The sequence below is a fragment of the Botryllus schlosseri genome, chromosome 2, assembly GCF_051294905.1.
Source record: "Botryllus schlosseri isolate E-star chromosome 2, Bs_hap1, whole genome shotgun sequence".
NCBI classification, from domain to species: Eukaryota; Metazoa; Chordata; class Ascidiacea; order Stolidobranchia; family Styelidae; genus Botryllus; species Botryllus schlosseri.
Genome location: NC_137237.1, coordinates 30,558,131 through 30,584,841, shown reverse-complemented (window position 1 = coordinate 30,584,841; position 26,711 = coordinate 30,558,131). Strand labels below are relative to the sequence as shown.

At 42.2% G+C, this 26,711-nt stretch overlaps 3 protein-coding genes across 3 annotated transcripts in view; 2 read left to right on the top strand and 1 right to left on the bottom strand.

The window, feature by feature from the left end:
- Window positions 1-26,711, bottom strand: part of LOC145457575 (transient receptor potential cation channel subfamily V member 6-like) — a 343,103-nt gene that overhangs the window by 94,819 nt on the left and 221,573 nt on the right. The window lies entirely within an intron of this gene.
- Window positions 24-3,598, top strand: LOC145434416 (coiled-coil domain-containing protein 148-like). Its single transcript, XM_080311765.1, has one exon. The coding sequence runs from the start codon at window positions 26-28 to the stop codon at window positions 1,895-1,897; it is 1,872 nt and encodes a 623-aa protein (XP_080167891.1). The 5' UTR covers window positions 24-25; the 3' UTR covers window positions 1,898-3,598.
- On the top strand, window positions 3,970-25,974 carry LOC145434415 (tuberin-like). Its single transcript, XM_080311764.1, has 19 exons — window positions 3,970-4,287; window positions 5,466-5,801; window positions 5,900-6,082; window positions 6,530-6,748; window positions 7,281-7,538; window positions 8,542-8,691; window positions 9,546-9,723; window positions 9,785-9,875; window positions 12,287-12,470; window positions 12,970-13,036; window positions 14,931-15,573; window positions 16,636-17,115; window positions 17,935-17,969; window positions 18,908-19,134; window positions 19,200-19,240; window positions 20,341-20,763; window positions 21,826-21,991; window positions 23,406-23,647; window positions 25,538-25,974. The coding sequence occupies exons 1-19, from the start codon at window positions 3,970-3,972 to the stop codon at window positions 25,950-25,952; spliced, it is 4,656 nt and encodes a 1,551-aa protein (XP_080167890.1). The 3' UTR covers window positions 25,953-25,974.

Genomic DNA, 26,711 nt, shown 5'->3' with positions numbered 1-26,711 from the left:
CTAATCCTAGCCTTTATTGAACAAAATGAGTGGACGTAATCTCCGAGACTTCATACTCTCGCACCGCACTCAGAATAATGACGAGACGGAACAGAGACATCTTGTGACCAGAATGATGACTGGACTGACGAGCGATCGGTACCGACGATTTAATTACGACGAGGCGAAACAGGCCGCTGCGAAATTTCGCAACGTCGCTCAAACGTCCAACGTTCGTCTCGGCGAGCTTCAGAAGCGTGCCAGATTCGGGAAAGAGAGAAATTGGATACGTCAGCATTATCCTGTTTGGAAAGAATCGTACAAGGAGTTGAGAGACCAATTACGCGAAGCCGAATTCGCGCATCAATCGAATCTCGCCAATTTTTTAGACACTGTGACTTCTCTAGGTCTTGACGGGTACGCAGACGACTTAGATTCATACCGGCTCGAGCTCGAATCTGATTTGAGAGAATTCTCTCAAACCGTGATCGTTCCAGTCCAGCAGTTGATCGCAGATCTCAAAATACGTTTGCACAACGGCGTCAGAAACAACGATATACTGCGACAGAGTTTAACCGATGAAGGCGCCAATATTTTAGAAGAGGTCAACTCTGTGAAATCGCAATGCAAGCCGGTGACAGATTGGCTGACTCGGCAGACGCAGATTTTAAGTGACGACCTGGCGCAATGCGAGTTTCTCGATGGCAATGATCTGCCGAAGATCGCGCCTATGGGGAAAGCGATACCTATTGACGTTGTATTCTCAGATTGTCCCGATGATGAATTAAAGCATATGGTGTTCCGACAGTTTATCGAGTTGCATGAAAACTACACGAAACGTCTTCGCGAGGAAGAACTAAAATACGAAGCCGCCGAATTGTACACGTCGCAAAGGAACATGGACTGTTGGCTTTTCGGTGTTGTCCATGATTTGTATCATTCTCACGTTCCGAAGCACTTGCAAAACAACGTACACTCGTTGATCATAGACATGTTGGCGAGGTTGCAGCCGCATTTGACGAAAAGTGACCTTTTCAAGCTCGAGAGCCACTTTTTTAAGAGAAAGTACTCGAAAAAGCAAAGCGAAGTGCTGGTTTCGAACTACAAACGTGATTTTAGCAACTTGTTCACGACGGCCATGTTTGCGTTTGCGGAAGCGCATAACAGTTACGTAGAAGCAAATCTGATTGCGAAAGACAGGGAACGGCAAAGGAAGATATGCGATGCACTGCATGCAAAAGTGACGCAGTTACGATCGCAACAGCAGGAGATGATGGCTCTGGAAAAGGAATTGGAGGAGAGAAAGCGAATGAGAGAATTGGAAGACGAAGAGAAGCATCAGTGGCTGGAAAACGAGAGGAGGAGAAAGATAAAAGGGGAGTTGAATAGGTACAAAAGAAAAAGGCGTCAAGAGGAATTCAAGCTGGACCAGGAGAAGGAACGGCGTCTGGAATACTTGAGACTTCAAATGGAAAGTCAGAAAGAAATCAATCAAGAACGGGTCAAGTTTCGGTCTGAGAAGTTGAGAGAGAAAAGCGAGATTCTAGCGGAGAAAGAACGTATTAAAACCGAACAGCGGTTGGAGGCGGCGCAGCGTTTGGACAACCTACGTCTAACCGTCGCGGTAACTGCTGAATCCGATGTGTCGCGAATGGTTTCGGACACTGTCGCGAGCAAGGCCCGGGCCGGAATTGGCGCTGGCGATGATGTTACGATACAAGCTCCGCTGTACAGCGTTCACGGTTATTCGCAAGCGCAAATCGACAAGGACGTGCGTTTGCGTGTCGAAAACGCTTTGAGAAACGCGGGCATTCATCGTACTGAGTACGCTCAGAAAATTATAGCCCAGCTCCCACCGCCCACAAAGCCTAGGCGGGATAACGACTCTACGGAAGTGAATAGGTTGTTTAAAGACTGAACGTTATTCAAGCACGTCGCACTCACAGATATATTTCCGGAGTAACAGAGTCAAGTATCACTCGTGATGTCACAACAGTATAAAAGACGTCAATAGTTTAACACGTACCTTGTACGTTGCCACAAACAATAATGCCAGTTTCACATCACATAATTCGGTGATTTTGGAACATGCCTATTTCATTGCGCTTTGTGGTAATTAACTCTTAACGTCAGGGAGCGTATGATCTCAGTACTTGGAAACACTATCTCTCTCGATTCGAGTCGTTAGAATTTATTTTCGAATCAGACTTGAGTACTCGAATCATTGTGCCCAGCCCTAGTCATAGTACTATCAGTACAAAATATTGATTCATAATCAGACGTGCTCACTGTTCAGTAACGGTTTACCTCTTCATTTTCTGAGTACTCAAATTGGGTTTGCCTTCTTACAGTATTAAATCCAGAGTCCATATTAATTCTTCCTCTACTTCTCAGTTTTCAGACAAGCCTAGGCCCGGAATACTTGATAGAGTGTCAACAGTGACTAGATACACCACCTTTATTTTACCTGCCCCTGCACTTGCACAGGAATGAACGCGGTTATTTCTGCTTCTTCTTCAGTAGCGACAATGACTACTCTGTCCACAGTGGCCACCTGTGTTTACTTTGTTGCACGATGTCGGGAATATAGTCTTTGGTATTTGGAAAAGGATGCGTCTTGAAAATTTTTGGATATCCGTAAATTACGCAATGTTCCTTGCGAATCCTATAATTTTGTTTTCTGCCAATTCTACTCACTGTTAGTCTGACGCTTTCCCTTGCTTACGTCGAGGAAACCGATACCTGTACATCAAGCTTTTTTTAGTTCTTATATGTATAGTTCATGTGTCAGGCCAGGATCTGCGGATGGGTTAGTTCTATAGCTATAAACGGAGAATTGATGCAATAAGTGGATCAATTTCTACTAGTTCTCCATCTTCATCGGTACAATTGTCAAGCTGAATTTAATTCAATATTTACCGCTCACAGTCAATGCTCATTTCGCGACTGCATCGTTATCCGATTATCGGAATGTACATCTGAACTTAATCGAGTACAGGCACTTGAGTTCTTATTCATTGTTTGACGCTGCGTACCTATGTCTACTAGGCCTACTAAAATAGAGTGCAACAGCTCAATTTTACACGGATTCACACATGTTTATTGTCCAGAAAATTATGTTGAACTAGCCCTTTTGACAGCTAGTATACTATGATAATATTGTCGGGTCTTACAGTCAATGCAGTTGGGCCATTGTAGCAAGTGCTTGAAAATTCACATAATATTTACACAATTTCCGTAGTCTTGTGTCTTTCCTAGAGCTGTACAAAGTTTGTGTTGTATGCAATTAATTATGATACCTTACTACAGAGGGATCAACACAAGTTCTCAAATCAAATCGCTTCAATCTATTCTATGCCTGTTTTCGAGAACCAGTACTAAAATCAGATTCTGTGCGCCACACTGTTTTCCTACACAACATTGCATGCATTCCTTTATTCGCACACCTGTCGTAATATTTCCACATCAAGCCCATCATATTTTATCCCTCTTTTTTCTCATATATTACAATCGCACCCAGTTTATTTCCGAATTCATTTTCGTTCATCAAAAACTCGTGTACATAAATTTTAGTAAAGCTATATTTTCATACACCCTGTGCATTTTCTGTGTTTTTTAGCACTTTTAAACAGGATGTATGAACACGTTTGTCGTTACTGATGGATGATTACTCATTCGAAGACGAATTAAGTTGTCTAGTTTCGGAACTCAAGTCATTGGTGAAAGAGGTTGCTATCGACCCAAACGACAAGCATCGCTTGAAGGTGACTACCCTGGAAGAGGTCACGTACCATTTACGCCTGACCGTATCTGGGTACACCGTTGAGAAACAGGTGTCGGAGACGCCCAATGCGAACGTGCCGAACTTAGAGGGGAAGTGTTACGAAGAGATTTATCCCTTCTTGGACACGGCCAGTCCACTGTATCGTAAGAAATTTTTCGAACATATAGCAGAAGAGTTGGAGAAGCCAAGAACGTACTGGAATTAAAATGACGGAGAGCAAGGAGAGTTTCCGAGACAAATTTAAGAACCTGCTGAGTTTAAGCAAGCCGACATCGCCGAAACCTGTTCCGGTTTCCGCGGTCAAAGACGTTATTTGCGATGAGTTTTGGTTGGATATTTCGGCGTCGCAGCCCGCCGAAACGCGGGTCGCAAAAATTCAGGAGGCGATTAAAGTGGTGGAGAGCGAAATCTTGGACGATTCTGTTGTGAAACGGCTGTGGCTTGAGACCAAGGACCTTTTGCAGCCTGAGACAGCGAGGGAATTGCGGGTGCTCGAGTTGCAATTCGTGCGTTGCATTATACAGGTTAGTGTCTTCCTGTGGAAGTTTATCGAATCTGGCATTTCTCTTCTCTTTAATTAGTCAATGTTAATACTAATACCTAGATGAGAAGTAAATTTAACACTTTCTAAATGTCAAAACTAATCGAAGTGGAAGTACAAAATGAAAGGTATGAAAATTACTCAAGATATAGATTTCGTAGTTTCAAAAAGTAGATTTTATCAAGGGGTTGGGTGATTTTAGCAGGTAAAAATTGCGGTGTGCGTCTTTGTGACTGACTAAAATCGAATTTGAAAAATTTGAAATTGTCATGAGAACCGCATGAAACATCCTCTGTATCATAGCAACTGATGAACTGAATATATCTTCGAAGATAGCTCCTTAATGTAATGTCAATAGTCAATTTCCGTCGGTCACTAAGTTGCACCCTGCAATTGTGAAAGCAGCGTGCTAAAATTACTTGCTAAAGTCAGCCGTAAAAGTGATGCAAACTTATGAGAAAACCACAGTATACTTTACAAAAACCAACTAGTAGAAAGGAACTTGTTTTACCTATAGAAACGGTTCAGGTGTAAGTAGCATTAAAACATCCACTTGAGTGTCTGGTAAAAACTAGAAGTTCTTCGTTACTGACCACTTCTCGCTACTAGATATAGACGAGGGTGGTGGAAATGTCACTAATGTTAATCTGGTGCAGTGATTCCCAACTAGGGGTTCCTTGGAGACTGAGTACTCTGAGAATATAAGACCTACATAATTACATATTTTAGAGTAGCGGCGTCACTCGTTTCCGCATTTCACCCGAAAAAGATGGGCCCAATCTTTGTTCCAAATTTGTATCATTGCCATTTCAGGAAACGTTCCTGCATTTGCCTAAAGTAAATTTACTAGTGATCTTCAAATGTAACATTTTGTTTTTCATCAAGTTTGAATCATATTATGAAAACAATATTGCTCGAAAAGCGTGTTGATATTTACAAACAAAAGTGTGATTGTGCAAAATTATTGGTTGGGTCCACTCCTGAAAAAAATTATCGAGACGTTGCGCTTTGAGCTTTATTCGAAAGGAGTCCAGGGCTCAATAAGACAGTGATTAGGGCTTAGCGCACGTGATTTGTGATGGCTTGTTTTTTTAGTAAGTTACTATTTTTATACGATTCGCTCTCTTAATCCATGCTAATTTTTGTTCCATATCGTCACAGGGCCAGTATCGTCACCTTGGAATTATGCGCGCTGTATTTTTCCAAGCCCTTCAAGAACACGATGTACCCGAGGACCTGCCTGAACTTGTCAAAACCTTCGAAGCGCTAACAGACAACGGCAAAGACGCCGAACTATTCGAACAAGACCTCGGTCCTTGTCTCGTCAACTGGCTGTCCATCATGAAGGGAGATCAAACTCTTTTGTCGTTGCTAATCAATATCATCAAATTCAATTCGTCCTATCTGGATCAGGATGCCATTGTGATGATGTTGAAGTATGTTTGCGACCTTTGTAAATCGCGGTGCGACGAGCAGGAAAAAGAACTGGGGTTGCAGGTTTGTGCCATTCCATTGTTTTCTGATCTAAAGTCTGTATATGACGCTTCCTTGAAGAATAGTCGACAGGCATGCGCGTAATCTGATTTGTATTTTAGGTTGTCGACGCCGTTATTTGCTACAGTTCGTTACCACATGGTTCCCTGAATGCTGTCACAATCATGCTCTGCCATACTTCCAACACAAAGAAGTTTTGCGATCAGAGCTGGAAACTCATGAGAAAGTTGTTGGGAACGCATTTGGGACATAGCTGCATCGCAATCATGTGCTCGCTACTGCAAGTATGCTGTGTTCAGTCTATTTTTGATGAAATTGATGGAATTGCGGAATATTGATCTAAAAGACCTTGATGTTCTTCTTCGAGGACTGAAAATATTGTACAGTTGTGTTCTTGGATAGGTAGGCCTAAGGAATATGTAACATTTATGGTCATTCTTTCCAGGCAATGGGTGATATTTAGAAAGTTTGCCTTTTTTGAAGTCTTTCCAGCAGTTTTTCTCTGCTTTCATAACAAAATAGGATCCATGGGCTAGCGGCCACTAATTGCCACCTGTGGTCAATGTGCGGTCAGGTGTGGACGCGGAACATAGAGGGGGGCCTATTCGCCATATCGCATAGGCAAATTAAAATGCTAAAAATCAGGATTCCTTGGAGATCTAGTTAGATTTTCAATATATCTTAGTCATTATGTTAGTTTTGCCGAACATTTTTAACATACCTATTTACAGCATCCCAGATTCTTATCGGACTGGCCACTTCTCAGAAGCGCCGTTTTCTACGTCGGGATGGGGCTTTGGGGTTCCGTCCGGGTAAAGACTCTGAAGCGAACGCCTCAATCCGTGCTGCCGGCTTTCCATCGAGCTTTGCGCACTAAAAATTTGGAACTCGCCTTCGAAGTGGCGCTTACGATACAGAGACTGGTCAGAAAATACGGGCATGAATTGCAGGCAAGTTTTTCAACTTGGCAACTTTGTTGGTTTTGGGCGAAGCCTATATCTGGAGTTTTGTGTTTGTTTTATGCTGATATGAACCGTGAATTGAAACCAGTGAATGAAGATAAGAATTCAAACCATTAGTGATGATAGCGTCATATCAGGATAGTTACTTGCAATTGTCGCCGCTGCTAGTATGGCAAAAGTACTGCTTTTCCTTGTATATTTTTCGCTTCAGATATGGCACGTTGCACTTTTGTAGGGATGTATAACCTCCAACACGATACCAGGGCTATTTCCGCCGTCTGATATGGTAAATTGACACACAAAAGTCGCACAAACTATTTTCTACTTCACAATAGCCATACAGTAGCCAAAGTAGTGTAAATATTGGTAGTTTTTCATCAGAAGCTAAAGCAGCAGTGGTAGTTATTTAATATTGTAACCATTCTAATCAGTAATGCATGTAGGTAACTCTGACTTGGGTACTCTCATAATGCAGGCACAATCTGTTACTGACCAGTGACCACCTCTGTCTGTTTATCAGGCCGCTACCTGGGATCACGTCCTTGACATTGCCACTTCGCTGTTGGAAATTGCGGACGAGAACGTTTCGAAGAAAGTTCAATCTTCGGTTTTGACATCCTTGCAAACGGCTACTCACGAAATTGTCACCTTCATCGAGAAATTGGTCAGCACGGAAGCGTACGACGGGCCCGTGGAAAGGTTGTTTGCGATTACCGAACAGTGTGTCGCCGACAGGCCCAAGGACTCGGTGTTTTTGTTGATATCACACAAGCTAAGGGTAAGCTCACCTATGTGCAAATATGTCCCACCCATGTTCTGTTGTTTTTCACAGTGTGTATGTGTGTGCAGAATCTGGTGCGTTGACATCCGAATCCAGAATTCATTTCGTATGATGTCTGAATATGTTAAACAACTGCAATTTGTTTTGTAATCTCCCGAGACTTGAAACAGTACTTAAAATTTTATGTCCAATTACCAATCAGATTTCTACTTCTAATGCACAGCTTGTTTTACACAGTGCCCCCCCCAAACTTTTGAAATGTAGAAAAATTAATGTTCCCCTATATTCTCAACCTTCAGCTTTCCTGGTTTTATTGACTTATTTGTCAGAACTGTTGAACATAAAACATAGTGTGGTTTGCACACTCCTTTGTCATGTAGATATGTGAACGCAAACTTTGGATAACCGTCATCATTCTTCTTTTAGCATAGGTAGCCATTGTGCAAATTTCAAAATATTAATATTAAGAAATCTAGAAGTAAAACAAATGAAGTAAACTCAAGACTCCCATGCTCATTGCTGTGTTGGTATCATTCTGAAATTTTAATTTATTTATTTATTGTGGAGTAGCCATGGCCCACAGGTTGGGAACCCCTGTTCTGATCAATCGTAATTCCATATCTGGTCCAAATCTGACTAAATTATAAAATGTGATTTTTGAAATTACAATCCATACTTTACTCAGCTCTGGTAGCGGCATTAATTTTCATTCAACTCGCTCTCTGCTGATTGCTGTACGAGCAAGACTATGGACTCTCGAGAACTCGGTCAACTTCATAAGTGTATGGACAGTGCTGTCAGCTGTTCTTATTTATATGACTTGTTTTTATTTGGAGGGGCAACCCTGGATATTGCTGTGTCTGTGAGAATCCTAAATTTCCAGTTCTTGAAGTAGACTTTTTGGTCAAATCTTCTGTCAGCTAAATTGCTCTGGTTTGATCTGATTTGTAGATCACTTTGCATCTGGCTTTCTCGTCAATTTTCTGTCGATTTTCTTCAGGCCATCAATCCCACCAAGCAGAACTGGATCCCGAACATTCTGTTGCTGGTCGACACCTTCTACAAGAACGAATCGAGATCGGAAATCCGCCTGAAAGTGGTCGAAGTGTTGGCTCCCGTTATTGAAGAGAGCATGAATTTATATGAAGAGGTCTGTGTAGGAACAAGGGGCATTTCTTCTAAAGCCTCAAGTGGCCTTGATACAGTGTCCTTGAAGGATATGATCACATTATGTTGCTGTTACATGATCCTTGGAAGTGGAAGTAGTAGAGTTGATGTAAATTTCTACTCGATCACGAGTGGGAGTAGCAACAGACACGCCAAAAGACTCCAAGTTGAACAGGTCTGAGTAATACTCGAGTAAAAAGTGTTTTAAATGGATTGGGCCAATTCTGAAAATTGCAGGATTGAAACGAGTCTGAATGACCGCTGTTTCAACATATTGGTATTATTATCATAATCATAGCCTGTTACCATTACTCAAGACTTCACGGCTCCGATTTTTATGACCATTTCATAATACGAATCTTACGGTAATCGTTAGTAACTAGTAGGGAATTGGAAAGAACATTGTATACCAACAATCCTATCACCAAATATGACGTCACCAGCATGTAAAAAAGCGCTCTTTTCGCCCCGATTATTCAAAATTTCATGCCGGTGACGCCATGTTTGGTGATACGATTGTTGTCATACCATGTTTCTTCCTATTCTCTACTAGTTGCTGACGATAACCCTTAACAAGTGTCAGCGAAAATATTCGTGTTCATTTCAATATGAATATACCATTTAGTTGTATTTGAAGTTCTGTACCTCCGAGAAGCTCTTCATGTCAAATTTCGATATCAACACAGATGATTGTCTTTATCGACGATATATGTAGAATGTAGTATCAGCGATATCGCGCAAGTAGTCGAAACCTAAAAGAATAACGTACGAGACACCTCATTAATGACCACCGCAGCCTTTACCGAATTTCATATGAACTCGCTTTCCAATTTCCAGGAACTTATCAATGAAGTTTTGGTTACTGCATTTAAAGACGTTTCCGCCGAACGGGACTTGACTGTGAAGACAAAATGCTTGCAACTCCTTTTCGAAGCTTGTTTACTGGCCAACAATGAAGTGCCTTCGATATTAGAGATTATAGAAAGTTCACTGACGAGCGACTGGGTTGAAAAATGTAACGGCTTTTTTGCGAGTGTGACTGGATTGTATTTTTGCTAAGTCGCCGTACATTGCAGATACTGCTGATGATGCTGAATCCTTTTCTTTTGTCGATATTGAAGTCGTTGTTGAAGGTCTAATTGATGTATTCAAGCAAAAAATGTACAGGTAGGTGTCCTGCTTTTGCTTATTTTTGTATGTCATGATGGCACTTAGTGGTGGAGTGTTCGGATTTTCGATTGATAGGATGTGGGTTTGAGTCCTGGCCGGGTCAGGCCAAAGACTTGCTGGTGACACTGGTGCCCTCGGCTTCTCCGCTAGGCTCGCGGCACTCTTGTACCGACTCTATAACATAGAGCTTCCTTTGTATCTCCATCATCAAAGTAATTCCATGGTACAGGTCAAAATGAACTACCTTCCTTGCTTGAAGTGGACTGGTACTCTGCAGTGCTGACAATGACTTGACTCGACCTACTACCCTAAAATTCCTTGACTTGGACGTCACGTGTGACAAAAATGGGGTGACTTGTGATTCATAGTTAAATTTTCGCAGCATTACACTCTTCATGCAGCATTTCAGTCAATAAACCTCACTTATGTTGAATTGTAGTCTCGTAATATTTAATATAGAGTATATCATGCGAGCAGCATTCTCAGCAACTCGCATAGATAACCCGTGACTCATATCGTCTAGTAATTTTGAAATCGTATGGCACCAAATTTGGCTTGATCCAAATTCTGTTGATATGTGTGCATCATTGGTAGTTTAGTACTCTCAGGAGTAGCCTACTCGAGTATGTTTTTATGCTTTCACTACTGACGTGTTGCTTTTCATGTCTGCTATGCTCTTTTGCACCCGACTGGGCCTACTAGCTTCTCACTTATACAATTGTTTGTTGCTCAAAAAGTTCCTCAATCATCAGTGCAGAATTGCCCTTCATTCACGATAATAGAATGCGGCTTTAAAATTGCATCTATTTGTGGCACCCCATGGTCATGGGCCATGGCCTGTAATTGAAAATATTGACTTCATCCTGCTGTACAGTTGACTACAAACAATGGCATTACTTATACTCTAATAGGATCATTGACTACTTTACATTACAAGTATTTCTAATTTCTTGGGTGGAGATGCAAAACACTTCCTTCTGTGTTTTGCTCTTGTGCTCTCACTTGCTTTTTTAATTTATTATATCTCCACTCTGTGGTGTAGACTGGGGGTGCAATCAGAGACCCGTCTACTCCCTTACCAAGCTGGACTCCACCCCCTTTTAAAATCCCATATTGTTCTCTGGAGAGAGTAATCTGCTTATCCCTTATTCTGAATAGATTTGCATTTTGTACATATTATTTTTTCACTCTGTTGTTGTGTACGGCACTGTATTAACGACCTGAATCTTTATAATCAACCATTTGCCATACTAGATTATGCCCTCACATTCAGTCATCAATAGCGCTATGCATTTTGTTTGTGAGTTTTTTCCCATGCTTTGTGAGTAAGTCGCTATTCACATATCAATACTGAATTTAATGAAATCGTATAAAATATGATATAATTATATTTTAATATACATTTCAATAATATATTCATGGCATAAATATATTAAAACCCGAAGCTTTTCGAGCTGACACTCTTCAAGGGCAATCGTCAGCAAATGGAGAATTTCAAAAACATGCATCTAGCTACATTGCATACAACCAATTATGACGTCATAGAAACAAACAACATCCAATAGAGGCAAAACGTGAGCGCAGCTAGTGGCCAATTTTTCGATTGACTAAAAATTCCTGCTGACACCAGAGCGGTCGGTGGATTTTAATATAAGTCGATGCCAGTGCAGATAGATGGAAATGAGCGCGGCCTCTACCTAATATAGAGAATCTTTCATCGCGATAGTTTTTAGCGCAAGTTGCATTCTTATCCAAATGCCTGCCGATGGCAGAGTTCATAGCCATGGCCTGATTACGTTCTAGTAATATATTATGTATTAGGTAGAGGCCGCACTAATTTCCATCTGTCTTCACTGGAATCGACTTATATTAAAATCCACCGACCGCGCTTGTGTCAGCAGGAATTTTCAGTCAATCGGAAAATTGGCCACTAGCTGCGCTCGCGGTTTGCCTCTATTTCATGTTGTTTGTTTCTATGACGTCATAATTGGTTGTATGCAATGTAGCTAGATGCATGTTTTTGAAATTCTCCATTTGCTGACGATTGCCCTTGAAGAGTGTCAGCTCTTATTAAAATGTATATTAAAGTTCTGTACCCTAAAGAGTCTCTTCAAATATATATTTTAGTATGCCTTATCTGGCTTGTTCATGCGTGTAGAGATGTGTACACGAGTAAGATTATCTGATCATTCATGCATTAGTGTTGGCACACAGGCTTAACCAGATTAATCAACTTGAATTTAGAACATTATCTGTTAGATATCCCTCCTCTCCCCCCGTTTTGTTGTACCTTTTCCCTCCCTTTTTCTCGATATACTTACAAATCGCTTTTCTCAGGTCCATTATCATGTCTGACTCATGGCCAGCCAACTACTTATTACTGGTGTAAATAAACGTTGTCTTCACAGATTTCCGGGGTCAAATGCAATCCAAGCCTACCGCCTTCTTATATTATTTCTACGCCGAATGTGTTCGGACGTTACGTATTCTTCAATACTCACGAACTCGCCGCTGATCGAATGTCGCCGCGAAGTTTTTCAACTGTTGCTATCGCTGCGTGTCGATCATAAAGGAATGATTTATATGCAAGGGGTGAGTTGTGTTGAGTTTGTTTTTCTACAGTCTTGGTAATACAAGGTTTTGTGTTCCTGAATTCATATCGTATGATTTCCTAATGGAATCCAAATGCAGAACCTGATTCAGTTTTGGTCTGTTATGCAATAATGCATATGAGGCTTATAATGAATCAAAAATGCCCGAATACAAACCATTAGTTCATTTCGTGTTATAAGCTAATCCAAGTTCAAAATTCACATCCAGACTTGATTACATATCATGCCAAAGTCCGAATACAGATGAGTTCATTTCGTATCATGGCCAAGTCTGAATTCAAATCCGGATTTTGTGTTGCAGGAAGCACTCGTCCAAATCGGTGGTGTCGTTTTGATGCCCAAATCCAAATTCCGTGTAAATAAAATCCAAATACGTGCTCATTTCCAGTATGTCTCACTCTACTGCCGAATACGCGACTTGCAATCAACTCAAGTCTGTCAATTTTCTAATCCTAATACTAGGCTGATTGTGGTTTCAGGATCGCGAAGCAGACATCGCATCAAGTCTACTCGCCGTTCCTGACGATGGAAACGCTACCACTGTTGGTCTGTATTTCATACGTCTGTTTCTATGAGTTCAGTATTAGTCTAGGTCAGTGGTTCTCAACCTTTTTCGAATAATCTCCCCCTTATTAAGCTCAAAACAATATTTACGGATCCAAGAAAGAGGACAAATATACGGGGAATGTATTCATGTAACACTGATCGCTGGTAAATTGACTAAAAATAAGGGCATTTTTCGAGCAGGTGCTCTGAAAAACGGTTTGCGCGTCCATTTTCCGTTTAGTTATGACTGGGGCGAATTTTTGCCTAAAAAAGGGAAGAATTTGACCTAAAAAATCACGATTCAGACAAGTGTTTTGCCTTAAAAAACTTAATTTTGTCCACATTTTGACCTCATGCATGTAAATTAGGTGTTTTCCCACATAATGTTATAATTGTACTACTTATCTTCATTTCTGGTTGGAACTGTCTGTCCTTATGAAGTAGTTTGGCCTGAAAAAACTTATTTGAATTAGAAACTGACAAATTTCTGCATGAAAAAACTTTATTTTGACGATATCTGGACCTATGAAGAATTCCAGTAGTTACATCACGCATGGTGGTGGAAATAATTGAAATTTGTTGTATACAAGGAAAGACACTTTCCTACATTGTCGGGTAGAAAGTGTCTGTCCTTACCAAAGTAGCTTACCAAGAATGGAAAAAAAACGTTCAACAGCAGCAGTTATTGGCTGGCATCACTGAAGTTGTGCGTGCACTGCTGGTGACACACCGTGTTGCTTCACCCTGACAATGTTGTCTATACGTCACGATTTTCCATCGTGCGCTTCTTGATGTAAGTACCAATGCCCACGCAGTTTTGCTAAAGTTAGGATATTGCGGTGCTTTGAGCATAACATTATGTCCACCTTTTCTGTTTCATTAGACCGTTTATGATTCCCGATGGGCATACAATGGGTCATCTACAACAGTAGGCCTATTGTAGGCTACAAGCTGAAAATGTCAAATGATGAGTTAACCGAAAGAGCAAAATCTACGATACAAACGAAATGCAGGTGGCAAATTCTTTTTGACTTTGTAAACAAGTTTGACTGTTTTTTGACCCAACGCTACAATCTATGCTAAAATCGCCCCAGTTATGACCTCTTCTTAGTCAACTCGGTCAGAATAAGCCGTCTCCACGTGTATTTTTTGAACGTGTTAAGTACAGATATCTCACAGGACGTTCTAACATTTTCGCCCCCTCCTCAGTCGCCCCCTTGTTTCTGAAAATCGCCCACGTTGGAACCACTGGTCTAGGCTGTCGTGATGTGTAAGAATCGGTGGAGTCACGCTTGAAAATTGCTTTTTCTCAGATCAGGTACACTTTTCCCTTTATTATCGTTGACACTCCAGTAGAAATGGAATTAACACCGTAAATTCATACTCAATTACAAATCCAACTAGTTGACTGGTTCAAAAAGTAGGCTCGGTCAACGGTTTGCTTACTTCTAGCAGTTATCAGAGGTGGCTACTTTGCAAGTTGTAAGAGGCATCTTCGTGACTAAAACGACTAATGGCTCTACAAATAATGCGATATTCAAAAATACTATATTCAGTTGCCATAATGCTAGGGCTATATCATGCTACTCTCATGGCAATTACACTAGCTCAACGCAAAACTATTTTCCACTTATACAAATTCTGATGTGTAAAAAAGTATGTAGACTTTCCTGGAAGTAGTCCCAGCACAGCCACTTTGAGTAACCAGTACAAAAGGGTCAAATCTACTTTCCTCAGAAAATGCAGGGGTAGGCTACTCTGTGTATTGTTAGCTAATGTGTTCGTTGCTAACATGTTACACACGACACTTCTAAGTCAAAGAGCCATATTCTATGTATTGAATTAATCTCACAATCGAAACTGCAATCGCTAATCTGTTTTTGCCATGGCACAGGTGACTATGGGTATTTGGAGTACGAAAGCACTCTGGACTGCGTCATCTCTTGCCTCAACAACGACCACTCGTGGTCTGTGATAAGCTGCGTGCTATCCCGACTGGAAAGCCTTCTTCAAAACAAATTCGCTTTCACCGGAAACGGCCCTGAACCGTGCGCGGGTTACCCTTGCGTACATTACGTCGATGAAATCGCGTCCACCTTATGCACCATGACCTCAGACGCGGAGCTCACTAAAAGAAAAGTGTACAACCCGCAAATCGCAAAGACTGACATGCAAGCCGCCGTTATCAAAGTGGTTTCATCGATCGTGTGCTATCATCGGTGGATCGATATTTCGCGACAACGTCAAATCCTACGTTGTCTCGAATCAGGATTTGTGTCGCGATGCGCTAGGCTCTGCGTGCAGACTGTGACTTTGTGCATTGCCGAGCTGCCGAACGACGCTTTGCTACGACTACTGCCTGCTGTGCTGAACCGACTGACGCAGATGTCGGCCACTGTTCACTTGTCCACTGCCGTCTTGGAGCTTCTGGCTGTGCTGGCTCAGATGCCCGAGCTTTTCATGAATTTTGTGGAGGAACAGTACAAGAGTGTGTTTGCCGTCGCTTTGCATTACACAAATCCTTCCAAGTTTTCGAGGTGCGATTGATTTGCTTTTGTTTTCATCATCGATGCTACGGTCTGCAGAGGTGGTCAGTATTGAGACTTGGAAAATTGAGTAGGCTACCCGAGTGATTCGATCCTGAATCGAGTATTTTGCCGATAATTTCAACCTCTCATGGTCGATACCAATACTTCTTTCATAGTTTAATACGAACTTGAAGGTATCGGCAAAATAATCGGCCGGACTCTAGTAGCGACCTGTTGTGAGCACTGAATACAAGAATGGGCACATGTATGGATAAGTAACCTACGGATAGATGGGCAGGGGCAATGAAACCATCCCAAAACAACCTTTAAAGCAGCGGTTCTTGAACTTTTTTAGACACGCACTTTTACGATAGTTGAAAATTTCCTGCCCCCCTTATCGTCATATCACAAAATGCAACCAGAATGCTAGCAATCCCAACGGATAGTTTGATGGCATGGAAAGTTGTGACTGTTGATGAGAGCATTCTCAAATATCAAATTCGGACTATACACAGAGCAATAACTATGAATTAGAAGTAAAATTTTCAGTTGACCGCAACTTCGCGCCCCCCTTCAGATGCTTTCGCGCCCCCAGTTTTAGAACCACTTCTGCAAAGTCTGAAAATCGGAGATGTTCTGAACAATATCACCGACACAACGGCCGTTACTATGGTCAGTGCGGTGCATCGCTGCGATTTTTCAAAACAATGCGTGACAGTAGCTTTCGAATGGGATCAATTATATTTAATTTGAGCAGTTGGGTCGCCAGCCCACTGATTATCAATTACGCTGTTATTGCCCTACTCGGCAGTTAATTGCTCTAGGCAAGCATGCGTGACAGCAGGAGTGGCTTATCTATCTGTAGGTTAGTTATCTATGAGTACTGAGAGATCTTAAAAATAATTACAACCAAGTGTTATAGTTATAGTTGTTTTTTCGACATTACCCTTTCACGGCGCCCTTGAAACTAATCCGCAGACACCAGTTTAAGAATCGCTCACTTACTTTACAGGGTCCAAATTAGCCATATCATGATTTTCCCGCCGCTTGAGACACATTGTCATTTCGCAGGTACGTCGTATCGTTGGCGCACTTTGTCATCGGCACGTGGTTCACGAAATGCCGCATCAGCTTCCGTTTGGACTTTGTGGAATTCATCACACGCAACTTCCGTTCTGTCAACCGCCCCGAGGCTGCGGCCAGCGGCATGAAATCATTCGAAGACGTTCGCAATAACTTGATGGAGTCCTGCATCGACATGATGGCCCGACACACCTTCTCAATTGGGTCCGCCACCCCAAAAAGGTCCCCGCTGGCCCAGTTTTTGTTCGATAACGGCACAGCCGCCACTTGGGTTGTAGGCAACAAACTGATTACGGTCACCACGAGTTGTGTGAAGAAATCACCGCAAACGCAGATGTCCGGTGACTTGGCGCCTGTGAGAAAATTGACGGCGTCGGAAGCCCCGGCTAAACTGTCGTCTTCTGCCTTCGTGCCGGTGTCATCGGCGAGTAGACAGCGGCACAAGTCTGGCGGGGCTGTTTTGAAGAGGTACGGCTGTAACTGTTGTTTCTCGTGAGATCGAAAAGCGAATTCTTTAACTAGGAGAATACTGTCAATACTGGCATACTTGGTTTTTATGCTGGCAGCCACACCTCGAAATCCAGTTATACTAGTTTTATACAAACGCTACTACGATACTCATTCCGGCACCGGCACTGGAGCCCACACTCCAAAATCGAACTCAAACAAGAAAATCTGCATTTCTCTGAACAATCGCAAATTAGCTAAGCCGACTAAACTAATGAAGTGCTCCCACCGTTGACAGTGTTCTCAGTGGAACTTGACATCATCTACCTTAGTGGGAGTCAATAGCCCATTATTTAACTGATCTGCATTCTTTGAAGCAATGCCAAGTTTCATTTTTAGATTGATTTTGGGGCGGTTCCAGTGTTCACTGTCCACGCCTGGAAGTAAAAAATGTATATGAAATATACAATGGCTTTCTGGAAAAACCATCTAATTAAATTTTGAGGTGTGACCGCCAGCTGTAAGATTACCTTCTCTATTGTAACTACTTCTGCAGTGCTTGCTAGGCCCGCCTTGGCGCCTTCTTTGACAAAAATATACTTCCGTTTTACCTGAGACATGACATTGTGTTAGAGGCGAGTTTTAGTAGATTCATATCGTTTCGTTTTGAAAGCCGCAGCAACGCATTCTAATCTACTGCGCCCGTAGCTGCCAATGAATTCAGCAGATACTTGTTTCAAAGTAGAGTCATCACTTAGAATACTATTGGTGTTGTTAGATTACCAAGTCACCATTAATTGTTTAATTTACATTGAATCAAATTCCCATTTTCTTTCGTAGGTATTCCGGATCTCACACTGCCAATCTACACGACGGTACGTGCAATAATTTTGATGGTGAATGCTTGACAGTAATTGATTTATGATATTATTTCTACTAGTACTTCAGGGCAAACTGTGACCTCTTGAACCATCTCTTGATACACGTGCGGAGATGCGGTAATGTCAGTGTTAGGGTTACCAACCCTGTCGATAGTTCTTAATCAAGTTTTGTTACTGGAAGGCTTGTGTCATTTGTGAAATGTTAATGTCCATAATAGTGCTGGGCACAAGGATTCAAGTCCAATAATGAGAGTCTATATCTTCAAGATTTCCTAAATATAAGCTCCTTCCTGGTAAGTGTTAATTTACTCAAAAGAATTATAGTTTCTTTACATTGTTCTCATGGCAGTAGCTTTGAAACCTTGATCAGTCGTAACTACATAATTTCAAGCATGTACGCTATGCATTTATTTTAACTAGGGTAGGGTTGCCATACGTCCGGAATTTCCCGGACATGTCTGGAATTTCACTGTTAAAACTGCGAGCCATTCTTTATCACTCAAGCAGAGTTGAAGAAAGTGGGTTGTACTCAAAACTGAACGGTGAACATAGTGACTTGGACTCGGACTCGACCCTCTACTCGGACTTTGACTCGGTGGTGAATTGAAAATGACTTGACTTGACTCGAGTCAAAACTAGAAAAGTGAGATTGACTGGTGACTCGGAACCATGTGACTTGATTACAATCCTGCAAGGCGCTATGTGATAGCTCGTATTAACTAATTTCAACAAACTGCCATTTGTGCGTACTTCTTCGTGTAAGATACCTAACCTGTATTCTCCTCCGTCTTACTGTTGTGACATTATGATGAGTGGTAATCAAAATACTCGGTTACTCCATTTGCCTGGCCCTAGTCACCAATAATATAGTGCTTGGGATTTTACGTGCACAGATTACCAAAACTGTATTGTGACGCGAATGAAACGTTCAGACCACCCCGAAAGCATGCCGGCCGACGTTGAACAAAGCAATCCCGACTTGGAGCAATGGCTCACGGGCGGCTGGGCTGAAATCTACATCCGACGGCCGAACGGAAACTGCGCGTGGTCGATGAGGATTCAAAACGTGCAGGACGGCGAGAGTACGTACGCGGAAAACGCGTTGAACATACAAGCGACGTTGAAAGAGATCTCGGTGGCTCTAAGCTCGCCAGAAAAAGTGACTTGTCTTCGGCAATTTCAATTTTTCGTTTATATCTCAATGTCACATCCGTTTCAATTTAGGACCGGGAAAGACAGAGCAGCGAAACTTCCGAAGATTTGAGGTTTGAAATTTTTTATTCTGGCCGATTAAGCAGAATTGTGATTATTGAATTTTTAGTCGTTGCTGTTAATTGTGAACTCTCGCAATTACATCACAAGGACGGAGCTCTGTTTTTCGCTATTCTATTTTGGATTTGGCTTACTGCACACTGACTCTTGCCGTGAAAATCAGTGCAAAACAGCGGGGTACTCAATGATATTTAGAAAAGGTCTATATGCATAACTCTGAAATAGCTTTCTGTAGGCTACACGTGGTAATGACTTAAGTTGGAGCGTAAATTCTACCGTCTGCCTGTCAAATCTGCGCAATCTACTCGTGGATAATTCTGTGCATAATTTCAAGTGAGCCGAAACTCAAATGACTTTCGATTACAGTCCCTAGTTGAGATCGAGAACGCAACTGCATGACAATTAATTATAAATCTTCAATTTTCAAATTTACCATATGCTTTTGGTGGTGGCAAAAAATGTGGGTCAACACACTTGCCTGTCTAGCAGATCCTAATATTTGACTTATAGATACTAAAACAGATAAGAGCCGTGGTCCAAATTCAACAGTTCAAGGGACTGCATTCAGACCGCGGTCCTCCAATTGAGTATCGCTGGCCTAAATGCTTGAAGTACAATAAATGCAGCGAGTGTGTCAATTTTGATTGAATATAATACAATAATAAGACAAGTAAAAGCAACCTTTTCTGCAGACTTGATGCTTTTTCAAATTACTCAATGGTAATCTCAAAATATTCCTCCCTGCGATTGAGAACTACGCTCTTGCAGTAACACGTTTGTGTTTTCATAATGACTCCATCGCACCATTACCATGACCTTGAAATGAATATATTAAGATTTTCATTGAATTGTCATTGATCCCCTTAAAACAAGTCTGCGGACGTTAGTCAGGAAATCCCGCCGCAAGCGGTGTCTTACATCAGCCTGAAACGAAAAGAAGGCTGTGTTGTACCATGGATTTGCAAACACCATGAATACCAACGCTACCATAGCCAACAGCGGTTCTGCGTCGTTTTTTGAAATTCAAATCAAAATTTTCAAAGTTGGATATCAAACCCAAATCATTTCCGTTAATTGTGCTCTTCCATTTCAGCTCATCCTCGTGCGCAGCGGACTCGTCCACATCTTCGAACCAAAACATCCCGTCGCCTCCAAACTCGTACATTTCCGACTCTATTTTCTCAAAGTCGCCTTCGACGCCGCCGAAAATATCTTCGCTCGAGCCGCAGATCAGGTCCAGGAGCCACACGCTGTCCACGTCAAAGGACTGCGAATTGGAGACGGCGGCTTCTGCGGCACGCGAGAGGGCGGAACGGCAACGTTACCAGCGGGCTGATGCGAAGTCGGTACAGTTTCGGGACACGAGGGCCGGGAGCACTTTGAGGACGCGGGGGCAGGCGGAAAAGGCTGCGTTTGGCGGGCGGACCGCTTTTGGGACGGGCGGCGACTTTGCTAGTCCGAGCCATGTGTTTCTGCAGCTGTTTCAGTCGGCTTGGTGCACGGAATCGATACACAGGTGGGTTTCTACTGGGGTTGTAACCAAGTCACAAGTCAAGTCGAGTCATTTATCATGACTCGAGTCCAAGTCCAAGTCATTGTGTTGACTGCTCAGTTTCCAGTTAGAGCCTTGTTAAACCCACTTTTTATAACTCTGTTTGGTGATATCGAATGATTCGCATTTATGATATAGTAATTTTCCTTACTTTTAGTAGTTTCTGGTCGCATTTTCAAGTACCAGTACCAATAGACAAAATCCCAATGGTGTGGTTACTTTACTATTCCTCGAAATTACAATGAAATACCGGTCTTGGCCGTCAGAGTCTCGAGTCATATGACTTGGTTCGAGTCACACGCAATGACGCGAGTCCAAGTCGAGCCAAGACACAGATTGACTCGAGTCAAGTCATTTCTGAATTTTGAGAAAATGACTCGAGTCAAGACGGGTCACTAGAAAATCGTGACGCGAGTCAGAACTCGAGTCATTACAACCCTGGTTTCTACTTTCTGTTTGTCGGGAGTTGTGTATGAAATGGTGACATGGATTGGAGTCATATTGTGTGCAAACTCGAGTTAGCTGCTTTATTTCTTAGACGCTCATTGTCTGAATCTAAATCTAATGCTACAAAAATCGTAAACATAAACCTGAGCTGAATTGGACCTAACTCTTCAGATTCAACATTTTCCAATGCAAAGTCCGCGCTCGATCTCTTCCGTACGCAAACAGTTCAATGATTCTTGTAACCACAGGTTTTAATTTGGATCAGGTTATTTCCGTGCCTGATCATGAAATTGGCTTAGATTCGGTAATGGTATGTCAGCATGAATTCAAGATTAGCATTTGAGCTCGGATTTTGGCTCAGATCTGGAACTGGAATCAGAAAAGTTGATATCTGGTCAACTTTGTGTTATATGCGAAATATTGCAATCGCCGATTAGCATTTGTGACACAAAATTGTCTTGGAAGATGCTAAGAAATATCTAGTCACTGTATTTGTTTACTAAAATTACAATTATTTGTCACCAAATAAAAAAAAATATGTCATAGTAAATAAGAAATACTAAGGTTGCATTTGTTCAGACCGATTCTCCTGCCCAACACACCAGCTATCGAACGCAGCGTGCAAGTCTTGGATCGAATACCTACCTACGACACCTGGTCAACAGGGGTAATATACATCGGACCGGGTGATGGGGCAAACGGAGACGTCATCCTTGGTAACGAGGGTGGATCCCCAAGATATCAAGTGAGATTTACATTAGAACGCGCTTTGCACAGTGTCCAGTACAGAACCTTGATCAATAACAATCGGTATTGCTAATTATGACGTAGCAATATCCAATGAATGTCTAGTTGAGGTATAAATGATGGAACTGGCTGGTGCAAAATAATTACTAACCCTGCAAATAGGTCCAATTTTTGAAAGTATATTCAGTTATCATGATACAGGGGCCTTCTCGCCAAGTTGTCATGACAATTTCGCTCATAAAAGCGATGCAAACATATCCCAAGGCTCTCACTGCTTTACAACATACAACATGTAAAATTTCAGTAGTTTTGCCGAAAAACTTGTCAAGTAGAAGCGAGATTAAAACATAACCAGCTGACTTATTAATCAGAGTCGTTGTCGTGTCTGTAAAGGTAGATGTTTCGTTACTGACCACCTCGGGAGATGACCATCGGTGATCGAACCCAAGACTCCAGGTTTGCAACAACAAAGGTGTCACCGCACCACTGAGCAATGGCAGCTGTAAAACTAGGTTACATACTGTACTAAATTTAACTTCACCTCCAATGTAGTAATGCACGCAGTTGTCAAGTTTTGAACCTTCCAAACGGTCATTGTAATTTTTATTAAAGGCCAAACTTGTCATTAACTGATTATTGCATTGTCGCAAGTGACTGTCGATTTATTAGTGCAAAGTTAACCAACAGCAGAACAGAATAGAATGACATGGTAATAATAAGTTAACAATCTACTGTGCAACGGAACTAATCAGATGAAAGTAATTATTACTTAGTTGAAGAGCTTCTTGGAGGTACAGAACTTCAATATACAACTGGATAGTATATTCATATTGAAATGAACCCGAATATTTTCGGCTGACACTCGTCAGGGGCAATCGTCAGCAACTAGTAGAGAATTGGAAAGAACATTGCGTATCAACAATCGTATCACAAAATATGACGTCACCAGCATGGATAAGAGAGCGTGCAATGTACTATTTTAGAAGGTACACAAACGCCTTTTGTTGACACAGCCTTGGCTGGTGTATTTTGCTAAAAGGCGCACAAATGAAAGTGTGAAAAGCCCCTCCCAACGACGCGAAATCTATCGTCTCGATATTTTTTTGCACGAGCGGGATCACCCCACAGATGTTTGATACGATTGTTGATATACAATGTCCTTTCTAATTATCTACTAGTTGCTGATGAGTGTCAGCCGAAAATATTCGGCTTCATTTCAATATGAACATACTATTCAATTATATTACTTTATTCCGGTTCACAGAACTTCATCTCACATACTGTGCACTGCATAAACATTTCAAATTCTGCCTGAGAGGTCAACACAACACTGAACAGGCCGCAAATTCCAGTCTCCACACTGAATTTCACTCGAGCACTGCTAACATCGCGGCCGTCCGTCTTTTTTGAAGGAATTTCTGAAAGGGCTCGGCGAGCTGGTATCGTTGCGCGACTGCGATCCTGTCAGCACTTTCCTGGGCGGTTTGGACACGAAGGGCGAAGACGGGGATTTCGCGTACGTCTGGAAGGAGGACGTCTTGCAGATGGTGTTTCACGTCACTACTCTCATGCCGAAGAGAGCGGATCTGGCTTTCAAGAAACGACACATCGGCAACGATTATGTCATGATCGCTTACGATGATGATAACGGGAGGTAAGGGTGAAGTGTTATTAAAGGTGGTTAGGAACGAATTACTGCTTTTTTGAAGTGCTGAACATGTTTACCTACTTACAGTGGCTCGTATATTTGTGATTTATGAACATTTACACATCTACCTGATAGTTTTGTGGACAAAACTACTAACATTTATCACTTTTTAAAAAGTAGACGGCAGTCTCTGGGTAAAGTGGCAACAACTGAAGACATTGTAGGGAATCGCACCAATTTGCATCACACGTTAGTCACGAAGATGGATCTTGCAATTTTGAAAGCGGCCAACTGCAGGGTTGTGATGACTCGAGTCATGGCTCGTCTCACAAATTTTTGGTGACTCGACTTGAGTCAATCCGTGCATTGACTTGAACTCGAGTCATTGCGCATGACTCGGACCAAGTCCGACGGTCAAGACGGACACTTCATTGTAATGGCGACGAATAGTAAAGTTAGCACACGCTCGGTATTTCGTTTATTAGTACTGCTACTAGAAAATGCGACCAGAAGCTGTTGAAAGTGAGGAGAATTAGGATATTATATATATGACGCATTCAACATCACCAAGCAGAGTTGTAAAATGTGGGCTTGACTAGATTTTAACTCGTAACTAAACAGTCAACACAATGTCTTGGGCTCGGACTCAAGTCATAACACTATGAGTCGGACTCGACCCTCTGCTCATGGACTTGGACTCGGACTTGACTCGGTGATGAATCGAAAATGACTCGAATCAAAACTATAAACGGGAGATTGACTTTGACTCGGAACCGTGTGACTTGGTTACAGCCCTGGCCAACTGATTAATTGCTGAAAGTGTCCGACCCCTTTATCAAATCTACGATCTGAAACCGCTCAAGTACTTTTCACACCTTCTTTTTCTACTTTCACTTGAAATTACGATGGCGTGTGTTGAAAATCACTGCTTTGGCTTGTGTTTGAGTAGAAATTTATGGGGTTGCTTCCACTCCAGTAGCATCACAGACGACTCTGACCACATTTGAGTAATAGACTACTTCCACTTCTATCGAAACAGCTGTTTTAGGCAAGATGACTTACTTTTCACGCTTCATGTTCTGTATAGTAGAAAGTAGTATTGTAATCCGCTTTCATAGTTTTTATGAGTGATCGGGTCATGAAATCTTGGCGAAAGAACATCTGTATCACGTTTTCGTAACACCTCTTCGTAGTGTGAATTATCATTTTGTGTTAGTCGCAGAGATTCAGGGTTATTACCAAGTCACAAGGTTCCTAGTCAAAAGTCAACCTCACTTTTCTAGTTTTGACTCGAGTCAAGTCGGGTCATTTTCAATTCACCACCGAGTCAAGTCCGAGCCCAAGTCAGCTGGTAGAGGCTCGAGTCCGAGTCACTGTGTTCACTGTTCTGTTTTGAGTTCAATCCGGCTCAACTCACTTTTTTCACTTTTTTAGAATGACTTGCATTGGTGATATCATAATTTTCTTCAGTCTTAACAGCTTTTGGCCCTATTTTCCAAATATCAGGACAGATAGACTAAATCCAATAATGTGGTAACTTAACTATTCTTCGAAGCTGCAATGAGATATCTGTCTTGGCCGACCTAGTCTCAAGTCATGCACGATGACTCGAGCAGAAGTGCAGTCAATAAAAAAAAATTGACTCGAGTCGAGTCGGACTGAGTCATTACAACCCGGCAAAGATCTATCTCATATTTTTGAAAGCAACCATATAAGTATTCGAGCCCTCGGGCAAATCTACTTTTGGCAACTAGCTGCTCGGGTATATTTTCATGTCTTCATTTTGTACTTTTAAGTAGTTTTATGTCTTGAAAATTGCTACTTCTACTTGCGCCTAAATAGTTGACGTTACTTCTACTTGAGTGGCAACGCTGACTACCTAAACCATTTTAACAGCTACGTGCCCGGCTGCACCATACAAGGCCAGTTTCGCAGCGCCGAACTCGTAATCACCCCGCTGGACAAACGCACAAACCACGTTCGCTACGTTTTCCACAAAGACCCCGTGGAAAAAGCGATGGGTTCAAACAGCGGCCCGTGGCTCCTATCCGACAAGCACTTGCCAGTCTTTGTGCGTCAGCTCGCACTGCACGCCTGCATGGCGGCCTACGTCAGCGTGGGAGAAGGCGCAGTGTCAGATGAATACTCTTCGAAAGCGCTCGCCAGGCTGAAGCAGATCAAACGCATCAGAAACCGTGCGATGCAGGAGCTCGAGCGTGATGCGACGGCGAAGTCTCGCGACGGGCGCCAGGTGGCGAAGCGTGCAGACGACTGCGCGAAGCTGGAAGAGTTTTCCGATTATGTGCGATAGGCGTTCCGCCAGTGATATTCTGTTTGTGACTGCTTGGTCTGTTTTTGTGAAATAAACTATTGCGTATGTGCGTTGTTTCTGATGGTATACAAAGAGGTATAGGCGCGCGTGTACTGCTTCTAAAGCAGCGGTACCCAACGTGGGTGATTTTGAGAAAATGAGAAAGTTGGCGACTGGGGGCGAAAATGTTGGAACGCCCAGTGAAATATATATTTATTTAACACAAGGCCAAAAATGCACTAGAAGACGTTTTATTCTGTGTACGACGCGAAAACCGATTTTCCGAGCACCTACCATCTCGGAAAATATCCTTCTTTTCGGAAAATTCACCAGAGATCATAGTTAGGTGAATAAATTTCCCGATTATATGCCTCTTTTTCGGATTCGCAAATATGAGGGGGGTGGCGAAAATTTGTGTCGAGATTGATAAGGGGAGCGATGAGTCGGAAAAGGTTGGGAACCACTGTTTTAAAGACTGCACGCACAGAAAAATGTGTAGCGCGCACAAAAAAACCGAAGTGATGACGTTTTTTTTAGTCAACACCACAAAATTAACGAGAAAAGTGGGTATTTCGGCAGTTCAATCAAAGTCGTGACCTTTTTTCGTCGTTACGCACTGTTGGCCAAGGGACCGCGCAGTGGGTTGCTGTGGCGCTGAGTCTCGTGAAAAATTTGAGGGAACATTTGGTATAGGTTCTCTATTCGAGATTTCGCCAACAACGGTTGGGAACGGAACTCTGCAGACAGAGTAACAAGAGA

Excerpts from the sequence above, each read along its gene's own strand:
- LOC145434415 (XM_080311764.1), top strand. The coding sequence starts at position 3,970 with ATGACGGAGAGCAAGGAGAGTTTCCGAGACAAATTTAAGAACCTGCTG. Across the intron at positions 6,083-6,529 it reads TCATGTGCTCGCTACTGCAA|CATCCCAGATTCTTATCGGA; the intron begins GTATGCTGTGTT and ends ACCTATTTACAG. Across the intron at positions 17,970-18,907 it reads CACTGCCAATCTACACGACG|ACCACCCCGAAAGCATGCCG; the intron begins GTACGTGCAATA and ends TGAAACGTTCAG.
- LOC145434416 (XM_080311765.1), top strand. The coding sequence starts at position 26 with ATGAGTGGACGTAATCTCCGAGACTTCATACTCTCGCACCGCACTCAG.